Source organism: Babylonia areolata, chromosome 6 (assembly GCF_041734735.1).
Source record: "Babylonia areolata isolate BAREFJ2019XMU chromosome 6, ASM4173473v1, whole genome shotgun sequence".
NCBI lineage: Eukaryota > Metazoa > Mollusca > Gastropoda > Neogastropoda > Buccinidae > Babylonia > Babylonia areolata.
The window spans coordinates 20531096-20550160 of record NC_134881.1 but is presented as its reverse complement, the minus strand read 5'-3'; the positions used below and the strand labels follow the sequence as shown (position 1 = coordinate 20550160).

Here is a 19065-nt window from a genome sequence, read left to right as displayed (position 1 = left end):
AAAGAATCCACGATTTTCAGTTCCAGACGCACAATGGTAAACCTCGTCCATAAACCCTTTCTGAACAACAGGGGAAAAAATCAATGTCTTCTTTGATCGAGTATTTCTGTGCGTTTTCACTTTGCGTATTCCTGTGTCGGAACTAACGCGGCATGAAGAAATGAAAACGTTAAATCAGACAGAATCGGTGTTCTTTTTTAGCCGCGTTTGTTTTTGTTTTGTTTTTTAAGCGGGTGCACTGAAATTAATCAATACCGAAGAGGCGACACTAAATAAATGAAATTACTACAAGCATGTGTGAGGGAGAGAGGTGGGTCTTGGGGGAGAGGAGACACTGTGGTGTGTGTGTGTGTGTGTGTGTGTGTGTGTGTGTGTGTGTGCGTGTGTGTGTGCGCGCGTGCGTGCGTGCGTGTGTGTGTGTGTGTGTGCGTGAGTGGCGTGGAAAGATGTGCAATGCGGCTTGTTTGACTGAAACAGAGGTGCATGTTAATGTCAATAATCTGTATATTTGTATTTAGCTATTTCTATTTTGTGCCATTCATTGTATCATTTTATTTTTCATTCATTTTATTTGTTTTTTGTGTGTTTTTTCATGTTGGACACGTTCTGCTGCCAAAGATAGTCTTTGTACCAAAGTATAGACAATAAAGTTTGTGTATTCTTGTGAGTATGTGTGTGTGCGTCTCTGTGTATGTGTGTATATCTGTGTGTATGTGTGTGTGTCTGTGTGTATATGTGTGTCTGTGTTTGTTGGGTATGTCTGAGTGACGGGTGGGCTCAGGTGTCTGTGTATGTGTGTGTTCGTTCGTTGAATCATTTACCGTCTGTTTACAATCGTGACTGCAGACGACACTCCATCCCCTTCCCCACCCATCCATGTCATCCTCGTGTCACCAGCACTTTCCCTGTTCCTCTTTCTTCTAAGTTTGCATCCCTGAAAAAACAGTGTGAGTAAAATAAAACAAGAAACTAAAAAGTTCTCAACAAGCCAAATTGCCAAGGGGGATCCTGATCAAACTTTGAACTATTTCAAACATAAAGTGATCTAAAACAGTTTCAAGGGAAGCTATGTGTGTGTGCGCGTGCGTGCGTGCGTGTGTGTGTGCGTGCTTGTGTGTGCAGCTTTCTGTCTGTGTCTATGCAAGGACTTGTGCGCGTGTATCCGTTCACCCGTGGGTGAGTGCAGACGAGTTAGTGCGCCCGGCTTGCGCGTGCGTCTGTGTGTTTGTGTTGAAAGGAGTGGACTTAAGTACACAACTGGGACAGACAGAGACAGAGAGAGCATGCATAGTAGATATAGAGTGGAGGGAAGTGAAGCACAGAGCCAGAAACAGTGAGAGAGAGAAAAAGACAGATTTTGCGTGAGTGTACGAATCTCAGCGCGTGCTATGTTGAAAGTCAGACAAACAGGCAGACACACACACACACACAAAAAAAGAATTACACACACGCAAGGCGTATGAGAGAACCATTACAGGAAGTTATGGAGCGTCTAAAGTGAGAGAAAGTATTTGGATCCTTGCATTTTCCACATATCTCACTGCGTATTGCGTTCTCTCTCTCTCTCTCTCTCTCTCTCTCTCGCACGCGCGCTCTTTGTCTCTCTCTCTCTCTCTCTCTCTCGCACGCACGCGCTCTTTGTCTGTCTATTTTTCTCTGTCTCTGTCTCTCTCTCTCCCCTCTCTCTTACTCATCCGGCCCCTCACCCTACCCTTTATGTTCACCCCTTCCTCCAGGAGAGTAGCACGATTAGATACAGCTGCACATTCCGAAGACCAAATATCTCTGTGCATCATTTAGAGCAACGAGGCGTTAGTTTTCGTTTTTACTTATCTTCCATTTCTACTATCCTCATGTATGCGTGCATCCGTGTGTGTGTGTGTGTGTGTGTGTGTGTGTGTGTGTGTGTGTGTGTGTGTGTGTGTGTGTGTGTCCGTGCATGTGTTCATACGCGAACGCGCATGCGTGTGTATGAGTGAGTGTGACAGACTACATGTGGTCTGAATGAGTGAGCGTGTGTGACATCATTTTGACGATCTGACTAAATCTGTTAATTATCCCTGTCCTAATTCCTGTCCACCAAAAAAAGGTGGTAATGGTGGTGGTGACGGTGGCGGTGGTGCTGTGTTATTTGTGTTGTTTGTTTGCTTGCTTGCTTGCTTGTTTGTTCTTTTGATGTTGTTCTGTTGTGGGGGTTAGGAGGTGAGTTAGGTGGGGGTTTCGGCGAGGAAGTTGTTTGAAAATCTTTGAAAGAGAGACAGAGATAGAGCGAGAGAGAGAGTGTGTGTGAGAGAGAGAGAGACAGAGATAGAGACAGAGAGAGAGAGAGAGAGAGAGAGAGAGAACGAGTGTGTGAGACAGACAGACACAGACAGACAGACAGACAGAATGACAGAGAGACGGAGACAGAGATAGCACAGACATAAAAGGACCAATCAAAAGCAAACGCGGCCGGTCGAATAAGCTTCATCAGGACCGTGTATGAAGGAACTGGAGTGGGCATCGTGAAACTGAAACGATTCATACCACCGACAGACACACGGACTTTGAGGCACACTAATGAAAAGCAACCAGGCAAAAAAATAAAATAAATAAAGTGATAAAAAAGAGAACTGCATCAGAGAGAGGGGATGGGAGAGAGCAGAGACAAGGACAGACAGAAAAACTGTGACGGAAATACAGCAAGATAGAAAGAACCACAGACACACACAAAAGTGAGTAGAAACAAGCCAGCAGAAAACTGTACAATCATACACAGAAGACTCACGGTGATGGAAGGAAGAAGATAACAGTCGCAGACAAACCGACATAAATGCACAACCACACACACGCACGCACGCACGCACACACACACACACTCACACACACACACACACACACACACACACACACACACACACACACACACAAGCCAAAGCCAGTGAAGCAAACAGCCAGAGACTGAGTGGAATAAAAACAAGGATCAGGTGAGTGTTTATATTTGTGCGGTGTGAGACAGACACAGAGTGGTGAGAGGAAATGGTACAGGGGTCCGGGGGGGGGGGGGGGTTGTGAAAGATAAAGGAGACAGACAGACAGACAGACAAACACAGAGATAAACAGCCTAGAGAAGGGGAGACAGAGAAAGCATGCATTAAAGACAAAGACTAAAGGGAACAAAAATACACAACAAGAAACAGAAAAAATCAACAACGATGCGTTTTGTTTTTCGTGGACATGAAAGAGTGCGTGCGTGCGTGCGTGCGTGTATGTGTGTGTGTGTGCGTGCGTGCGTGTGTCTGTGTGTCTGTGTCTGTGAGTGTGCATGGGCACACGCGCATTCTTGTGAGCGTTTATGTTTATCGTCAGACAGTCAGAAAGACAGACAGAAAAAAATAAAACATAAAACAGACAGACAGCACCCGCCTGCGCACATACGCACGGTGTGTGTGAGAACCATTACAGGAAGTTATGGAGCGGCTGAGAGTAAGTGTTTGGATCTTTGCATTTTCCACACATCTCACTGCGTGTTACGTTTTCTCTCTTTCTTTCTTTCGTTCGTTCGTTCATTCCTTTCGTTCTCTCCCTCTCTCTCTCTCTCCACCAGGCGAGTGGCACAAGAAGAAACAAACTGACCATTCCACAGACAAAATATGAGCATGCATCATTCAGAGCAACCAGGCGATTTTTCGTTTTTATTTCTCTCTCCTCCTCTCGTGAGTGAGTATCCGTGCGTGCGTGCGTGCGTGTGTGTGTGTGCGGGTGCGTGTCTCTGTGTTTGACTGAGTGAGTTGTGTCCACATGCATCATGGGGGGAGAAAGGTGTGTCCATGTTTTTTTTTGTGGTTTTTTGTTGTTTTTGTTTTTTGGGTGTTTTGGTTTTGTTTCTGTTTTTACAGAACAGAGCACAATGGAATTTAATAGAACAGAAAAGGTACAGTAACTCTCCACTGCGCTTGTGGCAACTTAAAGACGTGTAAGACATGATTGCATTCTTCAATTAGTTAGCCTAGTAAGTCGTGGTCTTGTTTCTCCCCCCTCCATCACATTCACCAAGTCAGTGACAGTTCCCCCCCTGTATCCCCCCCCCACCTCACGCCCCCCAAACACAACAACACTCTGGTTCGTCTGTCGCAATCACAGCGCCCAGTATGCGGTAAAGCTATCGATGACACACACACCAGAGGAGACCCTGCACTGCTGCTGCCGTGAATTCCTTTAGGCAGTGTTCAGTCGTTCGAAAAGTCTTATTTAAAAAAAATGATAAAGATACATATCATTTTACTGTTTGTTTCAGTCTGTCGTATTGAAAAACAGACACATATCATTTGACAGTTTGTTTCTCCGCACGAGGTTACTGTCATTCACAATAGATAATCATTTTTACAGTTCGTTTATGTCAGTTATCTCGAAAATATTAATATATATCATTTGACAGTTCCTTTCACCGCACGAGATAATTGTCATTAAAACAGATATATGATCATCTTTAACATCACACACAACCGGAACAAGACGCTGTAATCGAACACGCCTCTCACAAAGTAGGTATACGCCGAGATGACTATGTGTGTGCTTCCAGACTGCTTGCACGTGCAGTCATGATCTTCCATCACCCTGTGTTGTCGACCGGGAAAAGTAAGTTTACCCAATCTCCATATTCACTCCTTCATCGTCTGCTCCTCGTCTGATGTCCTCGCCCCCACACTCTTTCCTCCCCCCACCCCCCCCCTCTCTCTCTCTAAGCATACATACCAACAAACACACAGACACACAGACACACAGACACAGACACACATATATATATATATATTTTATTTTGTGCCATGAATAAAAGACAGAATAATGAATGCACACGAATACACCGAGTTTATTGTCTATACTTTGGAACAGAGATTTTCGTTTAGGCAGTAGCACGTGTCTAACATAAAAACAAACGAATAAAATGATTTTAAAAAATTGATGATGATGATGGTGAAACATTTTCCGTGTCATCTTTGGGAAAGGTGGCATTTGAGAGATGCTGCTTCGGTAACTTAATAGCCATGAAAATATAAGCATGTTCCAAAGAAATAAATAGAAATAGGTATATCTGCTGAAATGCCAGAAGCTGCCAATACCCATTTACTTTCATCCACAGTCAGGTTGAAGAAAGAAAAAACACAAAAATGAGTTATCATTTTCAATACGTAGCCATGTTATTAATCTATCTAGATCAAGACCGGTCCTCGCGTTTCAGTGAGCGAGGAAGTACTGTCTGCGGTCATTCACACTGGCAAGCACACGCTCACAGATCTACACACACACACACACACACACACACACACACACACACACACACACACCACCACCACCACCACCCATCCATCCACCCACCCACCCACACACCACACCACACACACTATCACACATCACACATCACTCTCGTCACACCCGTCTCCCCTTTTCGGTAAACTTTCCTCCCAAAGGACTTGCCCAGAAGGTGACGAACTCCAGGGGAGAGAAAGCAGACGGGAGTGGTCTCCCCACGCTGATGAAGTTATTGCCCTCTGTGACGGCATAGGACTGGCCGGCAGAGGGCCCGTGACTGTCTGGGCCATTTCCTGGCGCAGACTTTACACCTCTCCACCCGCTGCCAACACACCACGTTTCCGATTGGTCCCCCGCACAGTCCGCGCGCCCCCTACATCCGTAAATCAGGGAACACTGATGTGGGCAGCATATAGCTGTGTCGTTTCTACGGAGTGCGGGGGTGGTGGGAGGGTTGGAGGAGGGTGGGGGGTAGGATACTCACACACGAGAGAAGGAGATGGAAATAGAAACGAAAAACGCCTGGTTGCTCTGAATGATGAATGCTTATATTTTGTCTCTGGACTGCTCAGTTGTTTTTCTTCTTGTGCCCCTCGCCTGGTGGGAGAGAGAGAGAGAGAGAGAGAGAGAGAGAGAGAGAGAGAGAACGAAAGGAATGAACGAAAGAAAGAAAGAAAGAAAACGTAACACGCAGTGAGATATGTGGAAAATGCAAGGATCCAAACACTTACACTCACTCAGCCGCTCCATAACTTCCTGTAATGCTTCTCTCACACACCTTGCGTATGTACTCAGGCGTGTGCTGTCTGTCTGTTTTTTGTTTTTGTTTTTTTTTGTTTTGTTTGTTTGTTTGTTTTGTTGTGTTGTGTTTGTTTGTTGTTGTTTTTTTTGTTTTCTTGTTTTGTTTTTGTTTTTTTTTGGGGGGTTTGTTTGTTTGTTTGTGTTGTTGTTGTTTTTTTTGGGGGGTTGTGGTTTTTTTTTTGGGGGGGTTGTTGTTTTTTGTTTTGCTTTGTTTTGTTTTGTTTTCAGGAGGTGGGTTCATTCCTGATGTGTCGACGTCCTCTACGATTATGTTTTCTGGAGGTATGCCATGTTTTGAATGGTGTTTCTGCAGCGACACAGAATGGAGCATTACAAACCTGCGCGCCCGCATACACCCTCACGCACGCACACACACACACACACACACACACACACACACACACACACACACACACACACACACACACACAAATATATATATATAATGAGAAGGCATAAGGCAGAGCGAGAGAGAAAGATAGAGATTTTATTTGAATTGATTGATTTGATTTCTAAAATTCACCCCTGTGAAGAGAGAGAGAGAGAGAGAGAGAGAGAGAGAGAGAGAGAGAGAGAGAGAGAGAGAGAGAGAGAGAGAGAGAGAGAGAGATGCACTGTGCAAGGTGTTTGAAACAGCAAATTGAGAACTAAAAGTATTCGAAGAAAATCGAGTACATCGTTCATGTTGAAATTTCCTGCAACTTAATGTCCATTAACGTCGGATCCTATAGATCACATTTCTTGCAAAGATACAAATAAACAATATATGACATGTCCATGGAAAAAAGTAACAACGCCCAACAGAACTTCCCAACAGCTTTTTTGGGGGGTGTCGGGGGATGCTGGTGGGCGGGGGGGGAGGGGCATACTGTAATCCTGTTAAAAATAATCTTTGAGTTTGAAGGCCGTTCACTTCTTAATGCCACACATTGAAGATCATTCTTCTTCTCTTATGGTGGCCCCTCTCTTCCGATGTATTGAGTCCATTTAATTTGATCAAAATAATCAAATTATGCCATTTTGCCATTTGCAGCACCGATATTTTGAAAAGGAAGAAACACGATACAAAACAAGATATGATAAATTCCACTGTCAGCCATTAGCCAGAAGACTTTGGACTTCGACTTCGCTGTATTCTGCGGGTGGACGCAGAAACTTGCGAGCAGTACCTACGTGTGGGTGACATCCCCTCCCAGTCTACCCATTTCATTGTCACGCAGTTCTTCCTCCCCTGTCAGCGATAAGCTTGATTTCCTAGCGGAGGTGGGGAGGAAATTAGGTCTATTCTGGCCTGGAATCGCTGGGTCGGGTCTTGAGAGGGCTTTGTGCAGGGTCTTCAGTTGGTTCCATTTCTTCAGTCTTGTACGTTCCGCTTGTCAATACTATCATCCTGCTGGGGCTTACGCCCTATCTTCGCCGCTCTTTCTTCTCTCCAGATTATCGTCTTTGTAGTTCACGCCGATCGTTAAACGTCCTGACCATAATTACCACGCGTCCTCTCCATAAGAAAGAGGGAGAGGGGTAAGTCAGCGTCGGTCTGTCTGCCATCAAAAGCAACACATGCTCACGATTTCTATGAACCGACTGAGCTCAAATTAACCATCCTGACCATTTGAGATGAAGAAAGGGATTTAAACACGGAAAGGATACATCGTTTTATTCTTCAATTACAAAAATAATACCAATTACCACGTCTGTTGTTGTTTCTAACTTAGTTTTTTTTGTGTGTGTGTGTGTGACAAAGATGGAAAAGATCCGTTTAATGACAGGTGCCATGCAGCAGTTACGAACCAGTTCTCCCAGATGTATACGTTCCACAAGACATCGTGTCCATGTTAAATGTCCGTTCCACATAATTATTGGTCCAGGTTTGGACACTGAGGTTCACGTCTGTCTCAGCTGCAATTTGCAGAATGGACGCCACCTTTCGAACGGGTGGCGACTGGTTGTAGGTTGGGATTCACCCGTTCGGAATTCAGCATGTTCCATTTGAAACAGGTTAATTTTATCCGCCCAGAAACGGTGTCCGTGGAGTACAGCGCCCGACTAGGTAGCGACTGACACGGATTCATCAGTGTCCATGCCCGCACAGACCGGGAATTTTATTCCCCTCTCCAGGAGACCTTGAGTTGTGGTGTGGGTGATAGTCTTTCGGATTTGACGATCAACCGAGGCCTTGTGGTGTGCAGTTGCGCAAAATATACTTACAGGCAGAAAAAAAGAAGAAGAAGAGAAGTGACGATGCAATGTGGTGGTGCGCTCTCGATGGAGAGAGCTGCTAATAGTTCACACATACAAATCTGTCTTGACAAGGAAGTAGTCCATTCTAACCCAGCTATTTCAAACAGGAGGCTGCAGTGACATCTGATATCTTCGGGCAGTCTTCTATCGTGCAGGTGAAGCGTCGACACGTGTGTTTGTGGCTTAATTTACAAACATTGGGCAAACTCTCACATATTCTTCTCATTATTTTTCCAGACTGAACGGAATACTATAAACTATGAATATCATAAACTCTCACACTCTTTATCCATTTTTATTTCTAAGCCTGAACGAAATGCAATAAACTCATACACTCTGTTTTTAGGACTGATCGGAATAGTATAAACTAGGAATTCCACAACTCTCATCTTTCATTTTTAAGACTGAACAAAATACCACAAACTCACGCACTCTTTTATAAGACTGAACGGAATACTATAAACATAGATACACTAACCTATCTTACTCTTTATTTCTTTTATCAAGACTGAACGGAATACTATAAACTCACTCTTTTTTTAAGACTGAACGGAATACTATACACACACACACACACACACCCTTTATAAAGACTGAACGGAATAGTTTAAACTCGCACACTTTTTTTTCTCCAAAACTGAACAGGAATATCAAAACTCTCACTCTCTTTGTTTCTTTTACAAAACTGAACGGAATACCACGCTGGGTTGAAAAACAACAACAACAACAACAACAAACTAAACGAAGCCAAAAATACCTGACAAAAAATATACCCCGGATACATTCCTCTATCTTCCCTCACGATCGCTACACATGCTCAAGGCTGCTACCTGTCTTGTCGGTGAGACTAAACACCAGAGGCAGACTGCACATGTTTCCAGCTTTTGTTTTTCGTCAGGCAAAGACACTTGATCCACCCGCTGACGCACGCGATTAGACAAGAGTGAACAAGAAGGAAAGAGTTAATCAAGCCCTTCTTTCTATTTTGTTGAGAGAGAGAACAGAGCAGGAGGGGTAGGGGCGGCGGGGGGTGAGAAGGGAACAAAGCTGCTGGGTATCTGTGTGTGTGTGTGTGTGTGTTTGTGTGTACGTGCGTGTATGTGTATGTGCGTGTGCGTGTGCGTGTGCGTGTAAGGGTGTTTGTTGGTGCATGCATACAAGCGGTGTGTACGTCGTACGGGCGCGCGTGTACGTGTGTGTAGACGAGTACGTGAATGTGTGCAGTGTGTGTTTGTGTGTGTGTGTGTGTGTGTGTGTGTGTGTGTGTGTGTGTCTGTGTGTGTGTGTGTGTCTGTGAGTGCGTGATCGCGCGCGCGCGCGCGCGCGTGTGTGTGTGTCTGCCTGTCTGTGTCTGTGCCTACGCGCGCGCGCGCGCGTGTGTGTGTGTGTGTGTGCCAGTGTGTGTGTGTGTGTGTGTGCGCGCGCCTGAGTGTGTGTGTGTGTGTGTGTGTGTGTGTGTGTGTGTGTGCATGTCTGTGTCTGTGCCTACGTGTGTGTGTGTGTGTCTGTGTGTCTGTGTCTGTGTGTGTGTGTGTCTGTGCCTACGTATGTGTGTGTGTGTGTGTGTGTGTGTGTGTGTGTGTGTGTGTGTGTGTGTGTGTGTGTGTCTGCGAGTGTGCCTGCCTGTCTGTGTCTGCGCCTACATTTGTGTCTGTCTGTCTGTCTGTCAGTGTCTGTATGTCTGGGTCTGGGTCTGCGTCTAACGTACTTACAAGAGTAGCATACTTCATTTAGGCCTTAAAAAAAAAAGAAAAAAAGTCACAATCATGTTCTTAAAAAAACATTGGGAAACTACTCATGCGTTGGTTTCCGGCCTGCTTGTTTACTTACCACGCCTATTTGCATCCACAGGCACAGAACGTTATCGCACTGACAAAAAACAACGAACAAAAAAAAGAGCTTAAAGCTGGCACAGCTGCTAACTCTACAACAATCGGTTAATTATAACTTACGCACCTCTCGCATCTCCTAACATCACAAACGCGGAAAAGACCTCCCGCAAACTAGTTGCCAAACTATTCTGGCGAGAATCTGCTATAAATCCGTTCTCTGTTCATTGAATTCCCTGCCGCAGAGCTGTTGGTGGTACAGATGCAGTCTGAGAAAGAAACGGGATGAGAACACCACTTGGCAAGTCCTTGATGTTTTCGAGCCAAGGTATTTCAGTCAGTGCCGTGTGCGATTGAATGAGATAGGGGTGGGTGGGTGGGAGAAAAGATGGGAAGAAGAGAGAACTGATGGAGAGAGAGAGAGAGATGGGGAAAGCATGGGAGAGACAGAGACGACAGACAGACGCAAATCAGAGGTGTGGTGTGCTATTTTCATATTTTTGTATGTGCATGTATTCTCTTTTTCTACATCAGTGTGTCACGTGAATGGTTTCGTATCAACACACACAATGAAACAATGCTTTTTGAAAGAAAAGATTTTTGAACAATCGAAAATGAGAAAAAGTGAGAGACGAGTATGGTGGGGAGAGAGAGAAGGGGGGGGGAAGGAAGGAGGGGGGGAGATGAGTTATTAAGGGAACAAGACAGGTAGGCTTACCCCCCCCCCCCCCCAAACCACACACACACACACACACTGCTCTCTCTCTCTCTCTCTCTCTCTCTCTCTCTCTCTCACATGCGCTCCCTTGTGACTAAGCGACCATAGCATCTGTATTTGTTCCCAGTCAGCTGTTTTTATCTATCTATTTATTTGATTTCTTTTTCTTTTTCTTTTTCATTTATCCATTCATCTATCAATCTATTTCTGCGCACAAGCAAACTGAACGTTGAGACAGACACCGCAAAAAACTTGAAATATATCCACCCCTTCAGTCCCCTACATTTAACACGCACTCTCGGTATCTGAACTGAAATCGTCTCCCGATAGCACATAAAAGCACACAGCGCAGCCCGAAATACCGTGCAGAAATAATCGTCTCTTCAAATCCTGGTCTTGTTTACCTGCTTGCAGCACGTGCTGTTTGTGTAATCAGCGAGATAATACGGGTGCAAGCTGGAAAAGTTCCATTTTCTATTCAGTCCGGTTTTTTCTTCTGCTACGTTTTTTTTTGTTTTTTTTTTTTTTTTTTGGTTTGTTTGTTGTTTTTTTAACCCAGAGCAGTTTGGGTGACTGATGACGTCTTGGATTAAAAAAGAAGAAAAAACAGATTGGATGAAAATACATTGCTGAGAGAGGGACAGGGAGTTGGAATGGAGGGGAGGGGTGTGGGGGCTCTAGAAGGAGTGAAGAGAAACAGACGGAAAAATCCCTTCTTCTTGCATGTATTTCCATGATCCACAGTGACAGACAGACAGACATGTAATCTTTCAATCAGCTTTTCATTCTGTCCGTCCGATTTTCTCTCTGTATTTGTATCTATTTGTGCAGTTGTGTAAGTGCTTACCGGTATATACATATACATGGTATTGTTGCACGTGTATGGCTGTGATTGTTTTATGTCTGGTTTATTCTTTGTTAACAATTGAGTGTTTTATGTCTACTGTGATTACTGCGTTTGTACGACTGCGATCATTGCATGTTTAATAGAAGTCGACATTTGAGCATGTTATGTGGGATTTTTCATAATATACTGAATGGCTGTAATCTTCGTGAAAATCAATTTATCTTTGGATATATCAATGTGTTTCGTATTCTTTTCTAATCATGTATCCATTTATTTATCTACCTATATTTCTATATCTATTTTGTCTATCTATCCGTTAGCCTGTCTATAAATCTATCTATATATCTACATTTATTCTATCCATCTATCTGTCAGTGTATTCATTTCTTTCCTTATTCATTAAATTTTCATTTTCAAAGAACACCAGCGAAGGGATATCGGGAGGAGGGGCACAGGGGGCATGTGTGTGTGTGTGTGTGTCGGGGAGGGGGGGGGGATACAGACGTCTCACTGGGGGCAACAACTGAATTTATCCGATCTGTCCCTTACCTCGACAGAACACGCACACTCGGTATCTCGCAGTCATTTCGCCGACACGATTCAAACAGAACGTTGAGAAAACAGTGCAGCGCCGACGGGAAAATCCTCGTGAAGAATTTGACTGAATCGCTCGAACTCGCAGTCTTGCATGCTTGTTCTCAAAGTACGAATCTTGCATGCAACATACAGAATCATGCAAACGAAATCAGTAATGACAAGTAGCAAGCTGTATGTCTGCACGCGTGTTATTCTTTGAACACCAGCGGTATTTCGAACTTCTGATAAAAATGCAATTAGAGAAAATAAAAATAAAAACATATTTTTGCAGACTGAGACAAATAGAGAAGCAGAGACAGAGAGAAAGAGACAAACAGGCAGACTGACTGACAGAAGCGATGAGACGAACAAAGAAACGACACACAAAAATGGATGCAAAATTCATTTCTTCTCTCTCTCTCTCTCTCTCTCTCTCTCTGTCTGTCTGTCTGTCTGTCTGTCTGTCTATCTTTCTATCTCTGAGTGTGCTTGACGAAAGTGTTTACGAATACATAAAAGAACAACACTATCACTCATAGTCATAATGAAAATTCAGACTGAAAATTTACGATTTTCGAGGGGATGGTTGTGGGAGGCGGGTGGAAGCGAGAAACACACACACACACACACACACACACACACACACACACCCTTCCTCAGTCACACACAACTGAACACACACTAATCTAAACCAAATTCCTTATCGCACACTACCATTCAAGTTCAAACACTCGCACAAAATTTCCTTTTAATTGTTTACATTCCGCGCACTCTAAACGATGACGTGTTGTGATTGAGAAAGTAATGGCGATGCCTGAAGACACGCCGGCTGCCGCATTCCTTGCTGCTTTGCTCCTGCAAGATAGCACCTGCCGCTGTCTGCAGCTTACGGCTTGTACGGTGAATTGTAATCGTCAAAAGAGGAAAGTCGGTTGTTGTTTTTTGTTTTTTGTTTTGTTTTTGTTTTGTTGTTTTTTGTTTTTGTTGTTGTTTTTTGTTTTTTTTTGGGGGGCGGGGGTGAGAAAACTACGACACAGATCATTTTCAATGCTAGTTTTGATAATTCTTGTTCTAAGGTGTCCGTTCGCGTTGAATGGGTGGGTGGGTGGATGGATAATGGATAGGTCTGGACGGAAGGATGGATGGGTGGATAGATGGATGGACGAACGGACGGATGGATGGATACCTACAAATATCTGCATGTGTGGTGGTGATCTTGAAATCGGTACATCGGTAAAAGTTTTGAATGTTTTTTTCAAGAATGTAAACAACACGTATAACGAGTAATTCAAGACAAATGCATTTGTATCAAGAGTTAAATACTTGAGAACACATGCTCCCAAGGACACACACACACACACACACTCTCTCTCTCTCTCTCTCTCTCTCTCTCTCTCTCTCTCTCTCTCTCTCTCTCTCTCTCATCCACTCTCTCGCAAGTTTCGACTGAATTCCTCTACCAGTGTTTCAAGTTCAAGTTCACCCATCGAAAAGAAAGAAAGAAAGAATGTGTGAAAGCGAGAACAAAATTCGAAACAAAGGAAGGACTAGGACGATCTTCTGACGCCAAATGTCACAGTGTTGTGAGTGTGGATACAAAGCGGCGTGCCAACAATAATAATAATAAGAAGAATCAGATCACATTGCACGTGTTCTGTAGACTGAAAGAATTCATCGCCCCTTACCTCATGCCAACAGCCGTAGCATGGCCATGTGCAAATCCACAACTGAGGTGGGGGCGGGGGCAGAAGGGGGGGGGGGAGACACATTGCGATAATCAGGTCTGATTCAAAGACCCGTCCCGTCTTTTTTAAAACACGTATGTGAAAAGACGCTAAAAGAAAAACGAAAGGGAAGACACACATGTGCGCACGCGCACACACACACACACACACACACATACACACACGCGCGTGCACAGATACAGAGAGAGTTTCACTTTCACTTTAAAGCGTGCTCACTGTTCCTTATTGTTGAACCGGCCGTCGGTAATATAAATAAAATTCAAATATGACATATGACCAACCAACTTAAAACGTAACGTGTTGGTCAGGACTTGAGAAAACACGTATGCATGCACTCACATACACGCACACACATTTCTACACCCACCCACGCACACACGCACGAACACATGCACACAGACACACACAGAGACCGACTCACACACACACAGACACACACAGACACACACGCACACACACGCACGCACGCACTCACGCACGCACACACACGCGCGCGCGAACGCACACACACACACACACACACACACACACACACACACACACACACACACACACACACACACTGAGCAAAACCGGGGCGCACGTGCGCTCGCCTGGCCAAACCAAGTCTTTGCAAGATTCCATTTAAAGTTATTTTCTGTCTCCGTACTCCAACGGTGCAATGGTGAGATTACACGGGCTAAGGATGCCAGAAAGCAACATGCCACACTTCTAATTCTGGAGTACTTCCAGAGGCTTATGCTTTGTGTATGGCCCTTCGCTATCTTCAAAGGGGGATAAAGTCAACGTTTAGTGTGACAAAAGCATTTATCTTTTCTGATTTCCCTTTTTTTTCCTTTAATGAAAATCATCCAATGATCATCTAATGATTTTCCGTTTATTTTAACAAATCGGTCAACGACTCGATTGCTTTGTAAAAGAATCGATTAATCAATAGACATGTTAATATCAGCGTAAAACTATCAGTAACTTGAGCGTTTCTCCACTGAGTTGAAACAGCTTTTTCTCATATTCATAATCTTCAAATCCGACTTTCTGTTTCTTTTGGGATTATATCATACGCATACTTGTTCAGTTTAACCAAAATCGGTCGATGGCATATTGCACGAGAACTAATCATTGACCTTGCGTTCTCAAAGATAATCAGGACAAGGCGAGCATAACCTACCACTTACAATAGGATTCGAAATTACGACTCATTTGGTTCAGACCGCATTGATAGTCTGCTGACTTTGTGGGGAATCATTTATACGGTCAGGCTTTTTTTTTTTTTTTTAATTAGATCACCCCACCCTTATGGATAGCCATTCTTCTTCTTCTCCTTCTTCTCCTTTTCCTTCTCCTCCTTCTTCTTCGGAGGAGGAGGAGGACGGCGCGTGCTGGGTATGAACGTGTTTCCCAAAACCCACCAACAACTGACAAGGGCTGCTCGCGTCGTGAGACACGTGAGTCAATCACAGGGACCCACTCCAGCAAGGGTCGATCACCACCATGCCTTCCTTCACAATGTATCCCTCAAGCCTCTGTTCTCTGCCAGAACTTGTCTGTGGCTCAGTCTGGCGTCAATTCATCTCCGAACACCCTTCGGTCTCGTTCCCCTTTGGGGGTTCTATTGAGCGATGGAGCTCCTGGGGTCTGGTCGGCTGGATCCTCCACGCCGTCTGCATACTGTGGGGGACAATGGGCGTTCGTTGAGGTCGTGGTCTGACGTCCTCTTTTTGTCGGCCACAATGGGCTTTGGTGACGTGTGATCTGACGTTGTGACGTGCGCGATGACATCATTCCATTTCATTGCCCGGGGTTGTTGTTGTTTGGGGTTTTTTTTCTCTCTCTCTCTGACGTGTCTGCAGTCGGACGCATGGGTTGGTTTGTGTGTGTGTGTGTGTGTGTGTTATTGCCTGGCGTCTTGCAGCCACTGAAGAGGGCGCACAGAAAGTGTATACATCTCTCTCTCTCTCTCTCTCTCTCTCTCTCTCTATATATATATATATATATATATATATATATTGTGTGTGTGTGTGCGTGTATGTGTGTGTGTGTGTGTGTGTGTGTGTGTGTGTGTGTGTGTTTCAGAGCCGAATCCGTACAAAGCGAGAGAATCTCGTAATATCATCCGCATCTTCTTTCGTCTGTTAATATCCGTCGTGCAAATCTCCTGTCTAAGCATGCACTTGAAAAAGAAAGGTGCACAAGTAGGTCTGTACACTATACTATCCTGCGTACAACGGAAACATCAATCCCTATAAGACACTGGCAGGACAGAGACGAGCCACCGAACATCAAAATGCAGATATGGTGGTTAACCTTCCAATTCCCACCACCGTCAAAATGGTTTCGGTTAAATAGCTGCTTACAGAACTATGCACGCACGCACGCACTGACGAACGTACAGAGAGAGAGAGAGAGAGAGAGAGAGAGAGAGTTACAACTTTTCAGCTACATGAGCTGGTCACCCACAGATTGCCTTCACCATTCCTACTTGGCTGCCAAGGAAACCGCAGTCCTGTCGAGCTTATGCGTGCGCACATATGAACTGACACACACATATACATACACACACACACGTACACACGTACACACACACACACACACACACACACACACACACACACACACACACACACACACACACACACACACACACAAACACACACACACAAGCACACAATCAGGCAAGCACACAATCAGGCAAGCACACACACACACACACACACACACACGGCAGACCACGCGCGAAAACGGTTCTCCAAAATATCATCTGTCATATCCTATTTCAAAAGTTAAGAGAACATTTTGCAGAGAACTCCAAGAGGATGGAGAGGCACTGCCCTATATATATATATCTATATATATCTATATATATATATAGATATATATATATATATATATATATATATATCTCCTAATGACGGTAAGCTCACGGGAAAAGAAATCCGCTGTCACCAGGAGCTGAACGATGCATCATTACTTGCGTCACTGCACCTCCCTTCCCCTTCCACCTCTCCACAGCTCGCTCGCTCTCCCTCTCTCGCTATGTGCGTGCGTGCGTACGTACGTGTGTGTGTGTGTGTGTGTGTGTGTGTGTGTGTGTGTGTGTGTGTGTGTGTGTGTGTGTGTGTGTGCGTGCGCGCGTGTGTGTGTATGTGTCTGTGTGTGTCTGTGTCGTGACTGTGTGTGTATTTGTGTCTGTATACGTGTGTCGCTGTGTCTGTCTGTCTGGCAGTCTCTCTCTCTCTCCTTCTCTGTGTCTATTCCATCTCGTAACGTGTCCAATGGCAAAGGTCTAATTCTAGTAATTGGATTTTCTTTTTTATCGGTCATGAATTGAAGTGTTATGTTCTTGCATAATTATGTTCTTCGTGTATCCCCTTCCAGTCCTTTTTTGTCCCTACAAAAGTGGTCGTTAACCTATATACGTTATACTCTCTCTCTCTCTCTGTCTGTCTGTCTGTCTGTCTGTCTGTCTGTCTCTCTCTCTCTCTCTCTCTCTCTCTCTCTCTCTCTCTCTCTCTCTCAGTGATTGGCTTGCAAAACCAACAAAACAATCTTCAAGAATCTGCACATAGACTGGGATTAGCAGTAAATATAGACAAATCTAAGGTGTTAGTGTTCAGGAAGGGTGGGTTTCTAGGACTGAGGGAAAAATGGTATTTAGATGGTAAAAAAATGGAAATAATTAATACATATAAATACTTTGGACTAACGTTTTCAACACGACAGAGTTAGACGGCAGCACTGGAAGACCTTACAGTCAGAGTTAAGAGAAGTACAATAGAAATTATTAGAACACTGAATAGAATATATTACAATTTAGCTGATGTATTTTTTTAATGTTTGATGTATTTTTTTAATGTTTGATACGCAGGTTGTTCCACTTTTGTTGTACGGAGCAGAAATCTGGGGATTTGACAGATATAAACAAGTAGAAAGGATTCAGCTCTATGCTTGTATACGTCTGCTGCATGACACAGATAAGACTCCTAACGATATGGTATACGGGGAACTGGGCAGGTATCCATCATCATATGGATTAATTCAGTCATTAAATGTATAAGATATTGGTTTCGAAGCAGCCTGAACAATTATTTTCAAAGAGAGCTTATAAAATGTTAAAATACATGAAAATGGTACTGTCACTTGGGCGACCAGAGTAAAATGTTATGTGTGAAAATGGATTTGAGCAAGTGTGGTTGTTTGGATGTGGGCATGAGAGACTATTTTTCAAAGAACTTAAAGAAAGACTGTACAACTCATTTTGCTATCGTTGGCATGACCACTTAGAAAATAGTGTAAGATACTCGGTATATAAACAATACAAGACTTTTTTGGAAGAGAGAAATACGTGGATGTTTTATGGATGAACACATATCGTAACACCCTCGCTCAGTTTAGGATGTGAGTATCACAAATTAATGTTCACAAATACCGTTATTCAAGGAATCAAGAAAACTGGAATTGTCCATTTTGTAGTAACTCACTTGAAACCGAAATTCACTTCACATTTGAGTGCCCTTAGTATGGGGACTTAAGATCTAAGTATTTACAGAATATTGTGAATTACGAAATTCATAATCTGAAATTTGTGAGAGTTCCAGAAGAGAGCATTTTTGTTTTTGCGAAGTTTCTTTTCTATGCCTTTAAGCTTAGATCCCAGATCTTGAATGCAGTCCAAAATATACAAATGTAATTTTTACCCCTCGTGTAAATAATAATGTATCTGTCGGCTGTGAACCCCCATTGAAAGGGGCTGTGGCCTATTCAATAAACTAGTGTCAGTGTCAGTCTCTCTCTCTCTGTCTCTCTCTCTCTCTCTCTCTTCCTCTCTCTCTCCCTGATACTCAATTATATTTTTCACTTGCCATACTTATGTCATCAACTAACGCAAACTGTTATAAAAATAGTTTGCTATTTACTTGTACAAAGCATTCAAAATTTCGTAGTGTATTATGCAATTTATCATCAGTTGTGCATCATCCAATTTGCAGTTTATGATGAACTACTGTTATTGGTAAGATTTTG

At 43.7% G+C, this 19065-nt stretch overlaps 1 protein-coding gene across 2 annotated transcripts in view; it reads left to right on the top strand.

The window, feature by feature from the left end:
• The first annotated feature begins 10361 nt into the window (after positions 1-10361).
• LOC143283318 (ufm1-specific protease 1-like) overlaps positions 10362-19065 on the top strand; it is a 56551-nt gene continuing 47847 nt past the window's right edge. The window contains exon 1 of one of the 2 annotated variants that reach the window (XM_076589512.1): positions 10362-10488. In XM_076589512.1, the coding sequence (XP_076445627.1) occupies positions 10446-10488 (43 nt within the window). In that variant the 5' untranslated portion in view covers positions 10362-10445. The remainder of the gene's footprint in view (positions 10489-19065) is intronic. The other variant, XM_076589511.1, reaches the window with a different exon arrangement.